Raw genomic sequence first — 24217 nt, forward strand, 5'->3', positions numbered from 1 at the left:
CATCACCTGAGCAAGATGCCCTCCTGCCCATTGGCCTACCCACCAGAGACCCCTTGGATCTCCCCAAACAGCCCCCACAGGTATCCCTCCCCAGGAGCATCATTGAGCTGGCCAGGCCCACCCTGGCCACACACATCCAGTCTGCCATGACCCCCATAGCCACGCCCACCCAACGGGCCACACCCACCCAGCGACTGTTGCCCACCTGGCACCCGATGATACATAAGTGTGTTTTCGGTTCCAGTTTGGGCACTCGGTCTCAAAAAGGTTCACCACCACTGGTTTAGGGAGATAAAGTTCAGAGAGAGAGAGACAACGCAGGAAGCAAATTGTTACACTCTAGCGGGTAGAGGACACAGAGGCAATAAATGAAGCAAAAGGTTACATTGTAGCAGATAGAGGAAGCAGAGGCAATAACTCCACAGGCACATCCCCCTTCCCCTTGGGAGTATCACAGAACCCATGGAAAGTTGAGATTTGATTTTGGGTCAGAGGGGATAGATAGAAATGAAATAGGAATGGGTTCTGACATCCTGCCCCCCTTAAAAATAGGAGAGATCCACCTGTAGAGAAAACAAAACAGGTATAGAGTCTGGTTTGTTGGGATATTCTGTATGAAACTTCTTTAGCAGTTTGGGTGCTCTGAAGTGACATTTGTGAATCCACTCGTTCTGTGAGGAGGGAAGGTGTTTCCACACTACTAGGTATTACGTTACCCCATAATACTTCCTAGAATCTAGGATTTCTTTTATCTCAAAGTGTAGTTCTTCTTCAACCATGGTTGGAGGTGGTGGTGGGGGACTTTTGGCTGTAAGGGCGACTGTTGTTCTCATTTCAATAAGCTGCATTGAAAAATTGGCTGTATTTGCCTGAAGTTCTTGGGTAGTTCTAATTCGACTGTTACTGGGTTTATGATTCTTTTAATTGGAAAAGGTCCTATATATTTTGGACCAAGTTTTTTACAGGGCTGTAAGGATTTTAGGTGTTTTGTAGACAAATATACTATTTCTCCTACAGTGAATGGTTTAGGTTTGACTCTCCTTTTATCCGCTTGTGCTTTGTATGCTTGTCTAGCTTCGTCTAAGGCTTTCCTAACCACTGGCCAAGTGCTTTGTAATTTATTTATTTATTTATTTATTTATTTATTTTGATTTATATACCGCCCTTTCCCGAAGGACTCAGGGCGGTTTACAGGGTATTTAAAACAAGAAATACAAAAGTTAAAAACAATTTAAAAAATTACATTAATCCCTGAAAAAAGTAAAAACCCCAATTAAATTAAAATTAAAATTCTCAGCCTGGGCCAGAGAGCTCGAAGAGCCAGGTCTTCAGGTCCCGGTGGAATGAACAGAGGTCGGGGGCAGTCCTGAGCTCCACGGGGAGCTGGCTCCAGAGGGCAGGCGCACAAACTGAGAAGGCCCTCCCCCTGATTGTTATCCACTGGCAATCTTTTACTGGCGGCACCCTGAGAAGATCCTCCCTGTGGGAGCACACTGGACGAAGGGAACTTGATGCTGGCAGCAGGTGTTCCCTCAGATATCCCGGACCCAAGCCATTTAGGGCTTTATAGGTCATCACCAGCACCTTGAATCTCACCCGGAGGGCAACCGGGAGCCAATGCAGCTCGCAGAGTAGAGGTGTTACATGGAAACCCCCATCACAACTCACGTGGCCGCATTCTGCACTAGCTGAAGCCTCCGAGTGGTCCTCAAGGACAGCCCCATGTAGAGAGCGTTGCAGTAGTCTAAACAGGAGGTCACGAGTGCATGAGTGACTGTGTGTAGGGCATCTTGGTCCAGGTAGGGTCGCAACTGGCGCACCAGGCGAACCTGGGCAAAAGCCCCCCTGGTCACGACTCCTATATGGTCTTCAAAATTGAGCCTGGAGTCAAGGAGGACACCCAAGTTGCGAGCCCTATCAATGGGGGGTAACACGTCACCCCCCATCGTTAAAGGTGGAATGGTCTGGTTAACCCAAGATGCCGATATGCACAGCCACTCAGTCTTGGCAGGATTGAGACGAAGCCTGTTTCTCCCCATCCAGAGCTGGACCGCCTCCAGGCAACGGGACATCATGGCGAGGGCATCGCTGGGTTGGTTCGGGGTGGAAAGAAAAAGTTGGGTATCATCAGCGTACTGATGATACCCCACCCCGAAACCACAAATGATCTCACCCAGCGGCTTCATGTAGATGTTGAACAGGAGGGGCGAGAGAACCGACCCCTGAGGAACTCCACAAACAAGAGGCCTCGGGGTGGACCTCTGGCCTCCCGTCAACACCGACTGCGAGCGGTCCAGGAGATAGGAGGAGAACCACCATAAAACGGTGCCTCCCACTCCCAACCCCCTGAGACGCCGCAGTAGGATACCATGGTCGATGGTATCAAAAGCTGATGAGAGATCTAATAGGACTAGGACAGAGGAACAACCCCTGTCCCGAGCCCGCCAGAGATCATTCACCAGCGTGACCAATGCCGTCTCCATGCTGTGTACGGGCCTGAAACCCGATTGGTACGGGTCCAGATAATCAGTTTACTCCAGGAACAGAGGAAGCTGATGCGCCACCACACTCTCAACAACCTTCGACAAAAAGCGAAGGTTGGAGACTGGAAGATAATTATTTAAAACAGTCAGGTCCAGGACAGGCTTTTTGAGGAGGGGTCTCACCACCGCCTGCTTCAAGGCAGCGAGGAAGATGCCTCTTTCAAAGAAGCAGTTATTACTGCCTGGAACCAGCCTCGTGTCTCCTCCCGGGCCGCATAAACCAGCCAGGAGGGGCACGGATCCAACAAACAGGTGGTGGGGCTCAGCCTCCCCATGATCCTGTCCACATCATCAGGGGAAACAGGATCGAACTCAGTCCATATAACATGCTCAAGACCAGGGGTGTCAAACTCAATTTCATTGAGGGCCACATCAGCATTGCGGTTGCCCTCAAGGGGCCGGGTGGGTATGGCCAGGGTGGGCATGGCCTACTGGGTGGGCGTGGCTAGAGTGTGTATGGCCTACTGGGTATGGCCAGCTCTACATCATTGGCATCAAGGGTGCCTATGGGGGCCTGGGCAGGAGTGGGACAGATCTGAGGGTCTCTGGCAGAAGGAGGGTCTCTGGGCCAGGGCCAAGGCAGTGGGGGGCCGTTCCCTCATTGTTTCCAGGATGGCTTCGCGGGCCGCATGAAACCACTTCACGGGCCGGATCTGGCCCCTGGGCCTTGTGTTTGACATGTCTGCTCAAGACCATCCGATTCCTCCACATCAGACTCCGCCCAGTCAGAGTCCAGACTGGCCCGGATCTGAGCGATTTTGTCCGTCAGATGGTGACTAAATTCCTCGGCCCATCCCTGTAAGGGATCCTCCCTCACCTCCTGGTTAAGGAGGGAATGAGTCACACTAAACAGGGCAGCCGGGCGATTATCTGCGGATGCGATTCGGGCAGCGAAGTAATTAGATTTCGCCGTCCTCATCACCGCAAGATAAGACCTTATAAAGGTTCTTAGCTGCAATCGGTCAGATTCGGATTGGCTGGACCTCCAACCGCTCTCTAGACCCCGTCTCCGACGCTTCATCTCCCGGAGCTCCGCAGAAAACCATGGAGCCCAGCGGGATCTGCGCTGGGTCAGAGGTCGCAAGGGTACAACACAGTCAAGTGCCCTGGCAGCCACCCTTTCCCAGGCATCCACCAAGGCATCGACTGGGCTGTGGGTGAGGGCGATGGGTATAGAACCAAGCGCCATCTGGAACCGTTCCAGGTCCATTAGGTGCCTGGGGCAGAACCACCTGGTCGGTTCCGCAGCCCAGCAGTGGGGGGTGGCATAACAGAAGACCAGCCGCAGGAGATGATGATCTGACCATGACAGGGGAACAATGGTTGGTGAACCCCCACCCAGATCATCCAACCACTGTCCAGACAGGAAAACCAGGTCGGGAGTGTGACCCCCCACATGAGTCAGGCCCTGAATTACTTGGGTCAGGCCCATGGCCGTCATGGAAGCCATGAACTCCCGAGCTAACTCAGACAACCCTCCCAGTGAAGGCAGGTTGAAGTCACCCAGAACTATAAGCCTGGAGAACTCCACCGCCAACCCTGAGAGGGTGTCGAGCAGCTCGGGCAGGGCTGCACAGCTGGGTGCCAGGTATGTGAGCAACAAGCCCAACTGAGCCCGAGGGCCACATCTCAGGAGGAGGGACTCACTCCCGGCCATCTGGACAATGGTGGTCTCCCGCAGGCATAAAGTCTCCCGGACAACCACCACTACCCCATCACCCCTGCCCTGAGCCCGTGGCTGGTGTAGCACACAGAAACCTGGAGGGCATAACTCGGTCAGAGGCACCCCTTTCTCCGAGCCCAACCAAGTCTCCATGATGCAGGCCAGATCCGCACATTCCTCCTCAATCAAGTCCTGGATGAGGGGAGCCTTGTTAACGACAGATCTGGCGTTAAAATAAACCAGCCTAAGCTCAGGGGCCTGATCACCCTCATCCCTGGGCAAAAGGGTGCTAACTGGAGGGTCGGAGCTATCCATTCTTTCAGCGATGGGATTGCCAGTTCGTTTGGGGTTAGTTCTGGCATAGGGTTGAAACTTTGGCCGGTGGCTACTTGGAAGGGAGTGTAGCCTGTGCTGGAGTGGACTGCGTTATTGTAAGCAACTTCTGTGAAAGGTAGTAGGTCCGTCCAATTCGTTTAATAAAGCACTTTAAGTATTGCTCAAGTACTGAGTTCAAACGTTCCATCGAACCATTGGGCTGAGGGTGATGACTATATGACAGTCCCTGGGTGGTTCCTAAGAGGGATAAAAATTATTTCCAAAACTCTGATGTGAATTGCACTCCCCTATATGATATGATGTGTTGGGGTGCCCTATGCAGTTTGTAGATGTGCTGCACAAATAGTTTCACTAAAGCTTTTGCGGTGGGGATCTTTTGGCAAGGGATAAAGTGCACTTGTTTTGAAAACAGGTCCGTAACCAACCAGATGACAGTGTTTCCATTGCTTTCTGATAACTCCACTATAAAATCCATGGATATTTCTTTCCAGGGGGCCAAGGGATTCACTGCTGGTTGTAGCAGTCTGGGCAATTTCCCTTGCAACCTCTTAGCAGCTGTGCAAGTTGGGCAGGTGACCACATAGCTTTCTATCTCCTTTTTCATGGACGGCCACCAAAATTGCCTTTTAATTAAATGTAGTGTTTTTACAAATCCAAAATGCCCTGCTGATTTTGTAACATGGCACAGCTGTATGAAAGTGACCCTCTGGGTGGTTGGTATATATAACTTCTCCCCCACCCATGGCAGTCCATCCTTGATCATGCACACGTGTTTATTTTTCTGGAACCATTCATCTTTTAAAAAAAGAAAAGATATTATTGGTTTTTATATGGTTAGGAAAGGAGTGGAAGGGTAGGGGTTAGGGTTAAGGTACAAGGGAGGTTGTGGCCACGGTTAAGGGTTGGGTTTTCCCCCAATAACATTCAATATTTGGCAAACAGCATATTGTCTGGATAGATAGATATATATGTGACAGTAATAAAACTAATGATTAATAACAATAGTAAGTATAGTTAATTATCATAAACAATGTTAACTTTTCAATCCATAGTATTATTCTTGCTAAAATAAAGACAAAATTGCATATCACATTCCTTTCTCTCTAATTAGTTTTTCTAGCCATCGATAAAATTTATTCCAAGTTCTATAGTAAACTGAATGCTCTTTCTCTATCTATCTGAGAGCGTAGAAATAAATCAGGCATTGAGATTTCTTCTAGCTGACAGTTTAGGGAGATAAAGTTCAAAGAGAGAGATAACACAGGAAGCAAATTGTTACATCATAGCAGATAGAGGAAGCAGAGGCAATAACCCTGCGGGCACATCCCTCCTCCTCTTGTGAGTATGGCAGAACTTAGGGAAAGGTGAGATTTGATTTGGGGTCAGAAGAGATAGATAGAAATGAAATAGGAATGGGTTCTAACAATAATCTTTGTTTTATTCTATCCTTTCCTTATTTTGTCAATTTACACAATTCATTTCTAAGACTAATTTGACTTTCCAGATGGTTTGCAGATCAATTGTTTTGCAGATGATACATTGTTTGCAATATTCTCTCAGTCATTTCATTAATAATTAATCAAGATCTATAATTGTTCAAGCTTCAAGAAGTATACACTCTATAATGTTACGATCTTGTTTCAAATATCACTGTAGATGTAAAGCAATAGAATAGATTTAAATGAGTAAATCTCCCCCCATATGTAATGTTGGGACTGAAATAATCTTGAATGTTAATTATTAATCAAATTCAGTACCTCAGTATCACAGCTTCTGATAAGATTCTCACGATTAGATATCATGCCCCAAGCAGCTATGCCAATAGCAACCACATTCTCTTCAGAGCTCCTACTGATAGTATTATCTCGTACTACTTCTCCAATATACTTCATCAGTCCATAATGGGTACCACCAGTGAATATCCAGGCTCCTGCACATTGTTTCAAGTCAAACATATTATTTGTTTATTCATTTACGAATGTGTCACTCAATCTAGCAAGGATTCACAGCAATTTAAAACTAATAAAGCATCCACAAAATTTAGATTGCTCTGTGTAGTTTCAAACAGAAAGGAGAGCTTCAGTACATTATATCCTTAGATGCAGACTAGTTTCATTTTATTTTCTACTTTGCAACAAGAAATAAGTCTGGATTATGACTGAATTATTTGGAATAGGTAGGAGTAAAAGCTCAGATCTACTTTCAGCAAGATTTGTGTTGAAATTATTGAAAATCCTATACATTACAAGCACATTCTTTTTCAAAAAAAATACATAATATACTTAATCACATAACATACTACTCCTATGTCATACTTTTAATTGAATCATACCAAAAATATACTTCCAGCCAGACCTGTAAACTATCCTAATCTAACTGTATGTTTTAGAAAGTGGTTTAAAGCAGTATGGTTAGGGTTGTTGTTGTTGTTGTTGTTGTTGTTAGGTTTTTTTTAAAAGTAACATTCTCAATATTTAGCAAACAGCATAATCTCTAGGTTCATGTATTTTAAAAAAAATGAGTAATGAGTAATCACAAACAATACGTTAATTAATCACTAGATGGTCTTCTTGCTAAAATATATTCAAAGTTACATGTCACATTCGTTTCTCCTTTCATTTTTCTAGCCGTTGATAAAAATTATCCCATGTTCTAAAATACACTGAGTTTTCTTTCTCTTTTATCTTTAAAGTCAATCTATCTATTTCTGCACACTCTAAAATTTTCTTCATTAATTCTTCTTCAGTTGGTAAATTTTCATTTTTCCAATGTTGGGGAAATACAATTCTTGCTGCAGTTAGTACGTATAGAATTAAATATATAGAATTAAATATATAGAATTAAATATATAAATATTTCTCATAATTTGCTCCTATTATTCCTAACAGGAATAATTCTGGCTTAAAGTTTATTTGTTTTTTAGTCATTTTCTCCAACCATAAATGTATTTTGAGTCAAAATCTTTTTGCTTTAGGGCATGTCCACTAGATATGGTAAAAAGTACCTGGTCTTTGTTTACATTTCCAACACTTGTTTGAAATATTTTTAAACATTTTTGCTAATCTCATTGATGTCATATGCCATCTGTAAAACATTTTATATAAGCTTTCTTTATATGTCACTGCTTTAGTTAATTTAACATTTCTTTCCCATAACTTTTGCCAGTTTTCTAATTCTATATTATATCCTAAGTTCTTTGCCCATATTATCATTGTTTCTTTTACTTGTTCTTTCTCTATTTTTAAGCTTAACAGATTTATAGAGTTTCTTAATCAACTTTTCATCTGTTTTTAACAGTATCTGGTCAAATTCTGTCTGTTCTTTATAAAATCCCATTGTTTTAACATCTTTTTCATATATCGTTTGGATTTGCAGATATGGCCACCATGATAGATCAATACCTTGTTCTTGTAAATCTTGTCTTTCAATTTTCCTTCATTGTCCAAGATATCTTTATAAGTCACAACCTTGTCATAATTAATTAAATTTGGGTAAGCAAAAGCTTCCATTGTTGAAAGCCATCCAGGTATCTTGATGTAAATTTTCACTTTTATTTTTTCCCATTCTAAAAGAAGTGCATTTCTTATAAAGTAGTTTTGAAAGTATCTACATATTTTATTCTTCCGATACCACAGAAAGGCATGCAAACCAATTTGTAGGTCATGTCCCTCTAGGTATAATAGTCTTTTGTCTCTACGCATTATCCATTCTTTAATCCATGTTAAAATAGTTGCTTGGTAGTATAACATCCAGTCCGGCAATCCAAATCCTCCACTTTCTTTTGCTTCTTGTAGCATTTTCAGTCTAATTGTAGCCATATAAATTTCAGTATTGTTATATTCAGTTCATCAAAAAAGGCTTTTCCCAATCTTACAAGAATCGTTTGAAATAGAAAGAGTATTTTTGGTAAAATATTAATTTCCACTGCTGCTATTCTCCCCAACATTGAAAGTTGTAAGTTTTTTCACTTTTCCAAATCCAATTTTATTTGTTTTAGCAAATAACTATTTGTTGTGTTGTTGTGTTTTTTTTTTGCTAGTTGGTTTTTTTGTTTTTCTGTTAAATTTTTTGTTAGCACTTTTGTCTTTTCTCTGTTTATTTTCAACCCTGCCACTTTTCAAAATTTTTCTGTTTTCTCCATAAATTTAGTGCTTCCAATATAAAAATAAGTCATCTGCAAATGCTTGTAGTTTGTATTTTTCATCTTTTATTTCCAGTCTTTTAATTTCTATATCTTCTCTAATTTTTCTATTCAATATTTCCAGTGTTAGTATAAATAATAATGGAGATAGTGGGCATCCCTTTCTTGTGCCTTTTTTAATGTTAAAGTTTTCTGTAAAATCTCCATTTACATTTATTTTGGCTGTTTGTTTTACAATTAATTGTTTTAATTAAATTTATAAAGTTTTTTCCAAAATCCATTTCTGCTAGTTGCTGAAACACAAATTGCCAGTTTACATTGTCAAACGCTTTCTGTGCATCAAGAAATATTAAAGCCATCTGTTTCCCTGGATGAATTTCATAGTATTCTAACATGTCAAGCATCATTCTTAAATTATTTAATTTTGGTCTGTATGTATAAATTTGGTCAAAATTTTCTTTAGTCTTTCTGCTATTATTGAGGCAAAAATAATTTTAGACTAAATTATATTAAATTCCATTTAATATCAGATAGGATGCAAAATTTGGCACTGCAAAATAGTAAAGAGCAATCAATAAAAATAGAATGAAAAATTAAATGAAGAAGATGGGGAACACAAATAAAGGAAAAATTATCTAGATGATATTAAAAAATAAATATGAAAACATCTTCTAATTACCCCTCAATTTTTATCAGCAAAACCATTCAGAAATATTTTTCTAGTAAAACATGTTCCATTTAACTACCAGACATGGATATATTAATTAAACTTTACCCTTTAAATATTTTACTGTTTGCAAATAAATTCCCTCTGTTGCTTGGACAGGCAGTGTACATATTAATTCTAGATTTCACAACTCAAAGCAGACAAATAACATATTTAAAACAGTAACTTGCATCCTGCCAAATTTTACTTATTTTGATAATTAATAAAAGTCTAGGCAAGAAACCTCAGCATGCTTAATCAGAAATAGTTTATAATGTAATAAAATCAGTTTATTTTTATTCCATATATGATCCACCTCCTTTTCTGCTCCATATTTAACCTATTAAAGCTTTTTTTTTTGCTAAGCCAAGTTTAAGAAAAAAAAGGCCAACCTTACCTTTGGACTGTGCAATATAAATCAACCGACTGACAATTTTACGTATGCGTGGCTTTAAAGCAAAATTTTTTGTTCCACCTGTGACAGTGATGATGAGGTTGGGTGTTTTTAGATGCCAGTGTTGTGTCATTAGATCGTAGAGGGTTTCAGAGTCTGTGTCACATGACAGACGAATGTACTAAGAAATAAAAATAATTGTTACAATGGGAAAAGTTCCCAATCCACGCAAAATAGATATATCTCATTTCATCAGTGGCTTCCCATTTACACTGTCCTTTACTTCTGTTATGAAAATCCCTTTGTTATGCAATATTTTTATATATAATTTTGTTCTAGAAGTTCTTAATCCACACACGTTTCATTGTGCCCCCTTGCAACATCTTAATAGGAAGGAAAAATAAATGTTTAACACCTGTTCTAATATGAGATTAATTCATGCTACCATATTTTGAATGGACATTCAAGTATCCTTTTTTCATTATACAGTTTGTCCTCATTTAGCACCCACCTGATTCCAGCAAAATTGTTGCTAAGCAAACCATGTGATTGAGAGAGGTTCAAAGTGAATGAGAAAAAAGAAATCTCCAAGAATCTTGGTAATTTTTGCAAGAGAGTATTTTATTGTATTTTGTAATTTTTTCAAGAGTTTCTATCAGTCCAAACTGATTCAGCAGGTTGGGCATGCTGCAGATCAAAGCAGATCAAAGAATGTTGACTGGTGGGAAGTAGCTGCTGTAGCCCTGCCTTATGGATTATTCCCCCCTTGGAGGTTAAAATGTACCCTGCTGGCTTTTCGCTTTGGGTGGCTACAGAATGAATGAATGAATGAATGAATAATGCTGCTTATGTTTACAGTGGGTGCGTACAGACTCAATCCAATATCAATTAAAATTGTGTCATTCAAAGCTTAACATAAAAAGAAAACACAAAATAAAAAGGAAGGTGATTAACTTACCTTTCCTATCTTACCCAAATTTTCAAATTCAATGTCTCCAAAAGCATCAGTTGGGAATTCTTTAGTATGTTTTTTATAATTCCATTTCTCATTATGGTTAATCTGCATCTCTTCTATGTGTTGTGATTTCAAATATCCACATTTACATTGGTTGTCACTATAAAGATACACATATGTGGAAACCTTTAATTAAAGCAATTTGTTTTTTATAAAGGTATAATAAACAAATAAACTAGTAAACATTTTGTTTAACTTTCAAACACTTAGGGAAAAATGCAATAATTTAACATTAAACTTCTCCCATTATGAATTTGTACAGCAGTAAAAATATTTCCCACCTTTAACAATCCAATGTCAACATAAAATCCTAGACAATCTAGATCAGTGGTGGTGAACGTATGGCACGTGTGCCAGAGGCACCACTCAGATCCCTCTCTGTGGGCATGTGTGCCGTCGCCCCAGCCCCACCTCCCCACATGGCCCCCTCCTCACCAGCAGCCCCCCTGGAGAGCCGTTCCCAGGCATGGCCCATGTGGAGCAGCAGAGCCAAGGACATGGCAGCCGGGCAGCAGGGACAAGATTCTGCCCTTGCACCCCATCATGCATAGATGCTGCTGCGGGGCACAGGCAGAGGGTGTGGTCCCCATAGCACTGCAGGGTTGCCTGAGGGAACTGCTGTGGTCGGCTGTGGAGGCAGTAGGAGGCCCTGTGGGCAGGCGGGGTGGGTGTGGGTGGGCGGCAGGGCAGAGCAGGAGTGGGTGGGAAACAGGGCAGGCAACAGAGTGGAGCAGGCAGGGGGGCAGGGTGGTTTTGGGGCACTTGCTGTCTAAAAAAATTCACCATCACTGACCTAGATGACATTCTAATCTACACTGAAACTATGCAAGAACATGTGACATTGATCAGGGCAGTGGTGAAGAAACTCCATGTCACTCAAGTATATGCAAAACTCTTCAAGTGTGAATACCACAAAGACAAAATTGACTATTTAGAGCAGGGGTCCTCAATCTTTTTAAACAGGGGGCCAGTTCATTGTCCCTCAGACTGTTAGGGGGGCAGACTATAGTTTGAAAAAAATAATGATTATAACCAAAGCATCTTTAACTATAGGATGGGAGACCACCAGGATAGACCAGGAGGAGGGGGTAAGGGGATGTCCAAAGGGCAGCAGGGCAGGACTAAGGCAGGACTTCCCTCAGACCCTCCCTCCCTCTCATTCCAATCTCCTTCCTTCCCTCCTTCCTTCCTTCCTTTCTCCCTCCATCCCTCCCCTCCTTCCTTCCCTGCCTCCCTCCTTCTCATCTCCTTCCTTCTTTCCTCCCTCTTTCTCATTCCCATCTCCTTCCTTCCTCCCTCTGTGCCCAGAAAGGGACAAGGGGATGGGACAGGTTGCCAGTGCGCCCAGTGTTCGTGCTGTTGGTGGCCATGGCTTGAAAGGCCACTGTAAATTCCTGGACAACAGCCATACAGCCTTAAGAGCAGAGTGGTGGGAAGATATTTGCAATGAGGGAGGGAGAAAAACAGGCAAGAAACACAGCTGGGGAGGAGTCACCCTCCAAAGGAATAAAGAAAAGCACCATTGGCTAGAGGTGATTAGCAATTGGCCCTCGCCCACCTGGGTCTGTGGGCTCTGGGGGAGGGAACGCCACGAGCACAGTGAGAGTCGGCATCTGCCCCCCAGTCCCCAGCCTGACCAGTTTTGGCAGGCAGTGTGAAGAGGCTGGGCCAGAAGAGGTGAAACTAGCAAGAAGCTGAACCTGCCTCAGCACCCGCACAGGAGGTGGTGAGCAGCACAGGGCCTGGGGTCCTGGGTGACCATCTTCCCAAGGCTGCATCTTCTTTCTTTCTCCCTCTCCCACCAAAACTGCCTGCTTTTATAGCCTCCCTTGTCTCCACCACTTCCTCCTTACTCTTCCAGGTGTGCTAGAAGTGCCGATCCTGGGGCCTTTGTCTAGTCCCAGCACCCCTGCAACTTCTGAGGACTTTCTCAAGGCAAGTCCTGCACTGTGCCACTTTAGCTCGTTCCCTCCCCCCCCCCGCAAGTCCTGCGCTGCACTATATCACCAACATTCGCCCAGCTGACCAGATAAAAAGACAGGGCAGGCTGTATCTGGCCTGCAGGCCATAGTTTGAGGACGCCTGGTTTAGAGTATCACTTTTCGCACAAGGGGGTGGAGATGGACCCAGAAAAGGTATGAGCAGTACTGGAATGGGGGACCAAAGTTTCCTTGGGTTTGCCAATTTCTTTTGGCAATTCATCCCATCTTTTGCCCAACTAGTGCTCCTCATCATAAACCTCCTAAAAACAAGAGGAGAGGAGAAACCCAAACCAAGCCAACCCCTTAAATGGAACATGGAGTGCCAAGAGGCTTTAGAAAGACTTAAACGTTTATTCACCATTAAACCTGACCTCAAACACCCAGACCTGAATGCCTCATTTGTTATTCAAGCCAACACCAGTGATGTGATGGTTGGGATTGTGCTGCTCCAGAAAAACACCCAGAATAACCTACAATCATGTGCCTACACCTCTAAAAAGTTAACTGAGGCAGAGCACAAGTATGCAGTCTGGGAAAAAGAAGTGTATGCAGTGATGTGGGCAATTCTTACCTGAAGACACTTTCTAGAAGGCAGCAAAGCCCCTTTCGAAGTGTGAACACATCATAAAAATTTAGAGGCTTTAAAGATGTCTCGGAAGTTATCCCCAAAGCAAGTATGGTGGGCCCAATGCCTCAGTCGCTTCAACTTCACACTTTGAAACCTTGGGGGTGGGGAACTTTCTGATTGGTTCCCTCTTGCGATTACCCCAATATAATAACTCAAAAAGGGAAGTCATAAGCCTGGTTATTTCTTCTAATCAGCTGGCAGTCGCCGCCAGCACTGGAGTCCAGAAAACAATCTCCCTCCCCCCTACCCAGATGGCTGACGACCTGCTAATCATGCTAAAGGATCCTTGACTAAAGACAAGTGGTTAAAAAAACCACCAAACAGACAGCACTATGCATGATGCTTTTGCCTAGATTGGGGATAAACTCTATGTGCTTGAAAATGAATGTATCCTAATCCTACAAAGGAGCCATACCTCCAAAAGAGTGGAACATTTTAGTTTTGTAAAAACACTCCATCTAGTAAAGTGTCAATACTGGTGGCCTTCCCTAAAGAAAGATATTGAACACTATGTCACTAACTGCCCCATCTGCTCCTTGGAGAAAGGCAACCAGGGAAAACTCCTGGTCTCTTACAACCAATCCCAGAGTATCTTGGAAAGAAATCTCTATGGACTTTATAGTGGAGTTTCCAGAAACCTCAGGAAAAACAGTGCTCCAAAATCCTATCAGCACATGTGCTAGTGAAACTCTTTGTGCAACTTATCTACAGACTCCATGGTGTTTCTGAGAGGATCATCTCAGGCTGCGGAGTCCAATTCACATCTCAGTCTTGGAAAGAGTGGCTAAAATTGCTGAGCATCCCCCAAGGGCTCAGCTCCTCGCATCAACCTCAAATGAATGGAGGTTGTGAACGAATGAATTCCATTCTAGAACAATATTTCCACTGCTACAATTATCAACAAGACAACTGAGATGACCTCCTCCCCTTCGCTGAAGTAGCTTACAACACTGCTGTCCACAAAAGCACCAGCTTTACACCATTCTGAGTAGTCACTGGCCAAGACTTCATGGCCATGCCCAAACTGCCCAAAATTACCCCACAAGATATATCACTTAACAATTAGATCAATACTGTTCAAAGCACCTTGCCAGTGGTGTGCAAAGTGCTAGAAGAAGTGCAAGATGCTAACAAAAAACAAGCCAATAAAAAATGGACCGAACAAACGGATTTCAATGTGGGTGATGAAGTATACCTATCCACCAAATACATTCAGTCCAGACAATCCTCAAAGAAGCTCAGGTCGAAATACATCAGGCCTTTCCCCATCAACAAAACTATTAACCCAATCAATCAATCAGAATAGAGCTGGAAGGGATTTTTGGGTCTTCTAGTCCAACCCCCTGCTCAGGAGACCCTATACCATTTCAGACAAGTAACAGTCCAGTCTCTTCTTAAAAAACCTCCAGAGATGAAGAAACTTCTGATAGCAAGCAGTTCCACTGGTTAATTTTCCTCACTTTTAGGAAGTTTCTCCCTAATTCCATGTTGTTTTTCTCCTTGATTAGTTTCCATCCATTGTTTCTTGTCCTACCTACAGGTTCTTTGGTAAATAAGTTGACCCCCCCTTCTTTTTTGTGGCAACCTTTCAAATAATGGAATACTGCTATCATGTCCCCCCTTATCGTTCTTTTCTTTAGATCAGCCAAACCCAAATCCTGCAACAGTTCTTCATATGTTTTAGTCTCCTGGTCTTTAATCATCTTAGTTGCTCTTCTTTGCACTTTTTCCAAAGTCTCTACATTACATTTCTGTAATGTGGTGACCAAAACTGGATGCAGTATTCCAGGTGTAGTTTTACTAAGGCTTCATAAAGCGGTACTAATACGTCATGTGAATTGGATTCTGTGCCTCTGTTTATACAAACAAGGATTGTATTAGCTTTTTTGGCTGCTGCCACACGCTGCTGGCTCATATTTAAGTGATTGTCCACTAGAACTTCAAGGTGCCTCTCACAGTCACTGTTTTTGAGCCAGATTTTGCCTAATCTGTACTTGTATCTTTGGTTTTTCTTGCATAAGTATAAAGCTTTGCTTTTCTCCACATTACATTTCATGTGGTTGGATAAGGCCCATTGTTCAAATCTGTCAAGATCTTTTTGGATCCTGAGCTTGTCTTCTGGGGTGTCAGCTATTGCTGCCAGCTTGGTGTCATCTATTCTCTTATCTAAGTCATTTATGAAGACATTGAAGAGTACTGGGCCTAAGAAGGAACCCTCTGGTACCTCACTGCTTGCCTCTGGTACCTCACTGTACCTCCATCTATATGTAGTACCATTAAGGACAATTCATTTGTCAACCAGTGACAGATCCATCTGATGGTTACGCTGTCTATCCCACATTTTTCTAGCTTACCAAGAAAGTAGGTTGTGGTCTACTTTGTCAAATGGCTTACTGAAATATAGGTATATTATGTCCACAGAATTTTGCTAGTCTACTAATTTAGTAACTTTGTCAAAGAATGAAATAAAATTGGTTTCACATGATCTGTTTTTAACAAAACCTGTGCTGGCTTCTAGTTATAACTTCATTTGTTTCTAGATGTTCACAGATCTGTTTTTTATTATTTTTCCCAGTATCTTCCCAGGTATTGATGCTAGGTTGATCTGTGGTTTCCTGGGTCTGGTTTTGTTTTCTTCCTTTTTTGATAATGGGAACCACAGCAGCACTTTTCCAATCTTCAGGTAATTCCCTGGTGTTCCAGGATTTTTGAAAGATATGATACAATTTTTCTGAGATAACGTCTGCCAGCTCCTTCAAAACTCTGGGATATAAACCATCAGGTCCCGGTGATTTATATTTGTCACAATCAGATAGGACCTACAGTAGATCAATATGCTTCTTATAGCAGGAATCTAAATTGAAAGCATCCCTGATAGATTGAACCTTAGTCTCCACTTGAACACTTCCATTGACTCTTGAATGACTAAAGTAGTGTCTTAGTGGCTTTTAGAGCTTCACACAATATTTTAAAAGAGAATAATTCATTTAACCAAACTTGCAAAAAATAAAAAAGAGGCTACAATAGGAATGGAATGGAATGGAATGGAATGGAATGGAATGGAATGGAATAGAATAGAATAGAATAGAATAGAATAGAATAGAATAGAATAGAATAGAATAGAATAGAATAGAATAGAATAGAATAGAATAGAATAGAATAGAATAGAATAGAATAGAATAGAATAGAATGGGATTTTGGAGGTCTTCTAGTTCACCCCCCTACTACTCAAGCAGGAGAACCTATACCATTTCGGATAAGTGACTGTCTAGTCTCCTCTTAAAAATCTCCAGTGATGGAGCATCCACAATTTCTGGAGGCAAGCTGTTCCACTGGTTAATTGTCCTTTCTGTTAGAAAATTTCTCCTTCATACCAGGTTGCTTCTCTCTTTGATAAGTTTCCAACCATTGTTTTTTGTCCTGCCTTCTGGTGCTTTGAAGGATAATTTGACATCCTGTAAGGACCCACTTCAAAACCTCATCCCAAGAAAGCAGGACTCTTGGAACACTTTCATTCGAAAAGGAACCTTTATTAGGAGAAGCTGACAGCAGCCATAGAAGGCAGGATCTGAGGGTTTCCCACTCATATCAATAGGCAAAAGGAGCATCATGCAAACCCCACCGCAATAGTTCATCTGATCAGTTCAAACGAGCCAATCTCTAGATGTTAAGTCCACTGTGGGAATGGAGCTGATAACAGAGTCCGTATCAGGGCCCACTTCAAAACTTCATCCCAAAAAAGCAGAACTCACGGAAGCGGATTCTTTCAAAAGGAACTTTTATTAGGAGAAGCTGATAGCAGGCATACTAGACAGAATCTGAAGATTTCTCACACAGATCAATAAGTTAAAGTGTCCCAAGCAAAAGCCCTCCCGATAGTTCTTCCGGTCGGTTCAAATTGGGCAATCACCAGATGTTAAGTCCATTGTGGGAAATAGAAGATAACATCAGGCCAGCTCCAGTTGTAGCAGCAATGTTTAGGCGGCTCTTTGCACCTTCTCCTGGAAGTGCAGAGATAAACCAGTTGCCAGAGGTTACATTCCTTTCTTCCTCCCCCCTCTACTAGCTGACATCAAGGGAGCAGAAAGTTCAGAGAGAAATAATGCAGGAAAGCAAAGTGTTATATTGTAGTGATAGAGGAAGTCTATCACTACACAACCACTCCCCCCTCCCCTTTAGGAGTATGGCAGAACCCAGAGAGAAAAGAGAGTGAGAATTGGGTCAGGAGAAAATAGGAAAGTGAATAGGAAAGCAATATAGATATGGGTTCTGACATTCTGCCCACCTTAAAAAAACAAGAGTTCCACCTGTTGAGAGACAAAACAAATGTGCACAGGTTAGTCAGGTTTGTTTGGGTAGTCTGCATGAAACTTTTTTAATAGCTTGGGAGCTCTAATGTGGTGTTTGTGTACCCATTCATTTTGGGAGGAGGGGAGGTGTTTCCATGCAACCAGATATTGAGTTGCACCATGATATTTTCTGGAATCTAGGATTTTTTTTATTTCAAAGAAATAAACCTTAAGACCAACCTCGACCGTGAGGGGAGGGGGAGGGGGAGGAATAGTTGGTCTTGAAGGTGATTGCTGCTCCCATTTTAACAGGCTGCAGTGAAAAATTGGGTGGATTTGTCTGAGGGGTTTTGGTAGTTCTAATTCTATTGTTACTGGGTTTATGATTCTTTTAATAGGGAATGGTCCCATGTATTTTGGTCCCAATTTCTTGGATGGCTGCAGGGATTTTAAGTATTTTGTGGATAGGTAGACCATTTGCCCCATGGAAAAGGGTTTCAGTTCAACCCCTTTCTTATACGTGTGTGTTTTGTATGCTTGTCTGGCTTCATCTAATGCTTTTCTAACTACTGGCCAGGTGTTTCTCAGCTGTGAGATCCATTCCTTTAAGGAGGGAATAACTGGCTCAGTGGGAGACAGTTCTGGCATGGGATTGAAGCTTTGGCCAGTGGCGACTTGAAATGTGGTGTATGCTGTGCTGGAATGGACTGCTTTGTTGTATGCAACCTCTGCAATTGGAAGTAGATCAGTCCAGTTTGTTTGTTGGTAATTTCTTGGTAAGCATCTTAAATATTGTTCAAGTACTGAGTTCAAACATTCCATTGTTCCATTCGTCTGAGAAATGATGGCCCTGGGTGGTCCCCAAAAGGGACAGAAACACCTTCCAAAAGTCTGATGTGAATTGCACCCCCTGTCTGATATGATGCATTGGGGTGTCCCATGTAGTCTATTAATTATTAATTAATTATTTAGATTTATATGCCGCCCTTTCCCGAAGGACTCAGGGCGGTTTACAGGATGTGTTGAACAAACATCTTTGCTAAAATTTTAGCTGTGGGGATTTTTTGGCAAGGGATGTACTTGTTTTGAAAATGAGTCCATGACCACCCAAATGACTGTGTTTCCCTTACTCTCAGGTAGCTCTGCTATGAAATCCATGGAGATCTACTTCCACAGTGCCAAGGGGCTTGCAGCAGTCTGGGTGACTTCACTTTTAGTCTTTTGGCAGCTGCACAGGTTGGACAACTGGCCACATAATATTTAATGTCCTTTTTAATAGAAGGCCACCAAAATTGTCTTTTGACTAAGAGTAGGGTTTTCATGAATCCAAAATGACCTGCTGATTTTGTATCATGGTACAATTGCATGAATGTAATTCTTTGGCTCTTTGGAATGTATAATTTTCCCCCCACTCAAGATAGTCCATCTGTAATTGTGCACAGGTTTTTGTGGCTTTGGAACCAATCATCAGTTTCTAAAGCTTTCCTGAATTCAATCCCCGCTTGGCTGGCTAACGGTTGCTTTAATTTTGCTTGGGCTTGGGTGGTTACTCCAGCCGCCATTTGCATCTCAGGTATGAGTGGCTTAGAGACGGTAGGTTGGGTACTATTATATTGAGGCATATGGGACAGGGTGTGTGCTAGGAAATTCTTCCCCACCCCCCGGTAGGTGTTTAATGGTGAAGTTAAACCAGTGAAAGTGACCACGGCATGTTTAGGGGTGAGCTTCCTCAGCATTTTGAGAGGAATTGGATTTTGTTTCCTTCTAAAAAATGCCACCAGGTAAGGAGTGCCCATCTTATTTATTTTATTTTATTTATTTTAATTCCATTTATATCCCGCCCTTCTCCAAAGACTCAGGGCGGCTTACAAACTTAGCAGTAGCCTTCATTCTATGTATATGCCTGCTTATTAGGGCTTTCATACACCCCCCAAGCGGCATTATTACGAAGTCAGCTTAATTGCCCCCAACAATCTGGGCCCTCATTTTACCTACCTCGGAAGGATGGAAGGCTGAGTCAACCTTGAGCCTGGTGGGATGCGAACCTGCACTAATTGCAGGCAGCTGGTGTTACTTAAGGAGGCATTAGCCCACTGCTCCACCAAGGCTCATTTAATCTTACCGCATATGCCTCCTTTTCCCACACTGCCTATTGTTCTTCCATGTCAGAAAGTTTTCTGGATGTATATGCACAGGGTTGTAGTACCCATTTGTCATTTTCCTGCAGCAATACAAGTGTTATGGCTACATCACTGGCATCCACTCGTATTACGAACAGCTTGTCCGGGTCAGGGTGTCTTAGGACCGGCTCAGATAAAAACAGTCTTCTTAATCTTTCAAAAGTGGCTTGGCATTCAACTGTCCATTTTAGTGGCTGGTTGGGTTTTATTGTCCCCACCCCCTTTGGTTTTTAGCAAGTTCATGATGGGCAACACTATCTCGGCGAATGAGGGTATGAATTGATGGGAGAAATTTGAAAACCCCAGGAAGCTTTGTAGTTGCTTTCTCGTGCAAGGTGGTACCCATTCTAATACCGCCCGGACCTTTTCAGGGTCCATTTCTATGCCATCAGGGGATATGCAGTATCCTAGGTAGCCTATTTTCTCTTTATGAAATTCGCATTTAGATAATTTAGCATAGAGGTGAGCGGCTTGCAGTTTTTTCGAGATGGCTCTGACTAATTTTACATATTCCTCCATAGTCTCTGTGAAGATGAGGATGTCATCTAAGTAAACCAAGACTCCCATGTATAGGGGCTCCATTAGCACCTCATTTATTAGTTGCATGAAGATCACAGGGGCTCCTTGTAGTCTGAAAGGCAGAACTTTAAATTGGTAACACCCCATAGGACAATTGAAAGCTGTTTTCCACTCATCCCCTTCTTGATTCTGATACAGTAATAAACTTCTCTTAAGTCCAATTTGGTGAAAATCTTCCCCTTCACCAGGTGGGATAGCATGTCCTTCATGAGGGGAAGAGGGTACAGGTTACTTTTGCTTATTGCATTCAGAGCTGTGTAATCCACACAAAGGTGCAAAGTTCCATCCTTTTTCTCCTGGAACAGGACTGGGGCCGCTACCTTGGGTGAAGCTGGCTCAGTGAATCCCCTTTCTAAATTCTTGTCTATAAATTTCTGCATTTCTTGCAACTCTTCAGGGCTCATAGAATACACTCTGGGTTTTGGGAGCTTTGCTCCCGGTTTGATTTCTATTGCGCAGTCCGTAGGTCGGTGAGGTGCTAGTTCATCAACCTCTCCTCATTTGAACACCTGAGTGAGGTCCCTGTATTCCTCAGGTATTTCGGGCAATTCCTTTTCCTCTCCTATTGTGGCCTTTTCTGTATCAGAGTCTTATGGGGTCCCATTGGGTGGTGTTTTTTACTGGTCTCCCTTTGGGAATCTGAACTCAGCTGTCCTCCAATCCACTTGGGGGTTCCATTTTTCTAACCATGCCATCCCTAGAATTATTGGGCACTCCATGCCTGGGGTTACCACCAATGTTATAGTCTCCTTGTGGTCCCCTAGGGTGAGGTGGATTGGCAGCATGGCTAATGTGGCTGGCATCCCCCCTGCTATGGACCCATCTAATTGACCAAATGAGATCGGTTTCTTCACCCTCCTCACTGGAATGCCCAGAGTCCCCACTAGTATTAGGCTGATAAGGCAATGCGTACAGCCAGAATCTATTAGGGCTCTAACTTTTACAGCTTTGGGCATGGAGGGGACTAGTATAGTCACTGTCTGGGTGAGGGTGCAATGGGTCCACTTACCAGAGGCTCATCTTCGGAGTTGTCATCCAACGAGTTGGATGGTCCTGCAGTGTAGGCCAGAGTTCCCTTCCCACATTGAGTGAAGGGGGAGACTCTACAGCTTTGGTGCCTTTTATGGCTGGCTCTCATGGTTTGGCTGATGACTTCCCAGTTTTCCTGACTGAGTTCTGATCAAGCTTATCCTTGAGGATTCCTTGAACGGCACTCTGCAGTGTGATGCCCCTCTTTTCCACACTTGAAACAGCCAGTGGACTTCTTTGCAGTGGGCTGTGATTTTGCTGGTTCATGGGATGGTTCAGATGGAGACCAGCTCCATGGCTTCCCTCTGTGATGTCTCTTAGCCAGGTCAATCTCTGCTTCGTCTGCTAGGATGTACCTAGGCCATCCTTGAAGTCTGCCCTGTTTCACCTGTTTCACCATTTTGATTCTTTTGTGGGCTTTCCGGTCCACCAATGGGTCCTTGAACTGCCATCTGAGGGAGAACATGAAATGGTTGAAGTTTTGCAGCTCCGGAGTGTCAGAATCATGCAGATCTATGATCCAGTCAGTGGCGACCTTATCTAATGCTGCCCACAATGCAGATATGGGCCTGGTCGGAGGGGATGTCTTGGCCATATTCCTCCATGTAGTTCAGGACATTGGTTAGGAAAAATCTCAGGCATCGCGGTTCCCCTCAGAACTTCACATTCAGTGGTGGGAACTTTTGGATGGACTGTTGCCTCCTCCTTCTTCTGTGATATCTCCCATCCCAATTGGCAGCTGCAGTGCAGTGAGGAGTGGGGGCTGCTGCGGCAACTGCGGCAGTCTTGGTAGCTCCACCTGATGTCCCTGGAACCTCGGCTTTGGACTCATGTTCGGTGTCCTTCTTACTGCAGCCTAAGGTAATGGTGCAGGCACATGGTTTGGGTTACTCCTCTTTAAGGGACTTGAATGCTGATTTTATCAGGTCGATGGCTTTCTCCAGCATCCAGCTCGAGTCTCCTTCACCTTTGCTGAGATGGAGAGATGTCTCCATCTCCTGCTTCCAGTCCAGTTGGTGGCTTCCACATCTCAAAGTCACCTTTCTCGATTTCTTCTCCCAGTCATCTTTCTTACCAATGCCCATCGACCACCAAGTTTTGTGGCCACGCATCTCCATGACCTCTTCCTCTGAGGTGTAGGAGGATTCGGAGTATGACAGCTGGCACGTTTCTGACCAGAGGGAGGGCTCCTCCTTCACGGTGGCTTCTTCTTTCCCTGCTCTGGTATCTGACATGATAATCTTGCAAAATCCCCCAGTAAGGCTCTTCCTTCTGGGTTGACTATTACTGTAGATCCTGTCTAATGTCAGGGGCCACTTCAAAACCTCATCCCAAGAAAGCAGAACTCATGGAAGCGGATTCTTCCAAAAGGAACTTTTATTAGGAGAACCTGATAGCAGGCATACTAGACAGGATCTGAAGATTTCCTGTGCAGATTAATAGGTTAAAGTGTCCCAAGCAAAACCCCTCCCCATAGTTCATCTGGTCAGTTCAAATTGGCCAATCCCCAGGTGTTAGGTCCATCATGGGAAATAGGAGATAACATCAGGCTGGCTCCGGTTGTAACAGTGATGTTTAGGCAGCTCTTTGCACCTTCTCCTGGGAGTGGAAAGATAAACCAGTTGCCAGAGGTTGCATTCCTTTCTTCCTCCCCACTCTACTAGCTGACATCAAGGGAGCAGAAAGTTCAGAAGAAATAATGCAAGAAAATAAAGTGTTACATTGCAGAGATAAAGGAAGTCAAGGCAATAACCTGCAAGCACTCTCCCCTCCCCTCTAGGAGTATGGTAGGACTCAGGGAGAGAAGAGAGTGAGAATTGGGTCAGGAAAAAATAGGAAAGTGAATAGGAAAACAATATAGATATGGGTTCTGACAGTCTGTTCCCATGCCTATGAAGACATTGTTGGGTTTTTGCACCTTTCTTTTCTGCAGCAAGAGGGCTGGAGTCACATTCCTTTCTCACCCCAGGTTGACATCAAGGGGAAACAATTCAAAGAGCAAGAAGATAGAAAAGGCAGAGAGGATATATTATAGCTAAGCAAAGGAGAAATAAAGTATTCCATAGGGCCTCCCCCTCCCCCTCAGGAGAATGACAGAACTCACAGAAAGGAGCTGGAAAGGGACAGAACCAACCCCCCCTAACAAGGAAATGAGTTCTGACATACCACCCCTCCCTTAAAAATGATTCACCTGTAAAAACATAAAACAAAGAGAAAACAGAAATAAGGATTACTCTGGTTTATCTGGATATGAGGCATGAAAGTTACTAAGTAATTTAGGGACTCTAACGTGATATTTCTGAACCCATTTGTTCTGAGAAGGAGGCAGGTGTTTCCACACTACCAGATATTAGGTGGAACCATGATGTTTCCTGGAATCTAGAATCTCCTTGATTTTAAAATGCTGTTAGCCTTCTAGCATGATTGGAGGAGGGGTAAGAGCTGAAGCCGGTCTCAAAGGTGATTGTATTTTGTGTTTTAACAAATTGCAGTGAAAAATAGGGTGAACTTGTCTGAGCGTCTTAGGGAGCTCCAATTGTACTGTAACTGGATTGATTATTCTTTAACAGGAAAAGGTCCCACAAATTTTGGCCCTAGCTTTTTTGGGGGCTGCAGGGATTTTAGATATTTTGTTGACAGATATACTTTCTCCCCTACTTGAAACAGTTTGGGTTCAACTCATTTTTTGTCTGCCTGTAATTTATAACCCTCCCTAGCTTCATCCAAAGTCT

At 43.0% G+C, this 24217-nt stretch overlaps 1 protein-coding gene across 1 annotated transcript in view; it reads right to left on the reverse strand.

The window, feature by feature from the left end:
* The window catches only part of TRPM8 (transient receptor potential cation channel subfamily M member 8), a gene marked incomplete at both ends in the record, with an annotated part of 349124 nt that overhangs the window by 318031 nt on the left and 6876 nt on the right, over positions 1-24217 (reverse strand). Inside the window, 3 exons of the mRNA XM_083349746.1 lie at positions 6300-6472; positions 9787-9964; positions 10742-10898. Coding sequence (XP_083205872.1) covers positions 6300-6472; positions 9787-9964; positions 10742-10898 — 508 coding nt within the window. The remainder of the gene's footprint in view (positions 1-6299; positions 6473-9786; positions 9965-10741; positions 10899-24217) is intronic.

Source organism: Vipera ursinii (genome assembly GCF_947247035.1).
Source record: "Vipera ursinii genome assembly, chromosome: 1".
Classification (NCBI taxonomy): Eukaryota; Metazoa; Chordata; class Lepidosauria; order Squamata; family Viperidae; genus Vipera; species Vipera ursinii.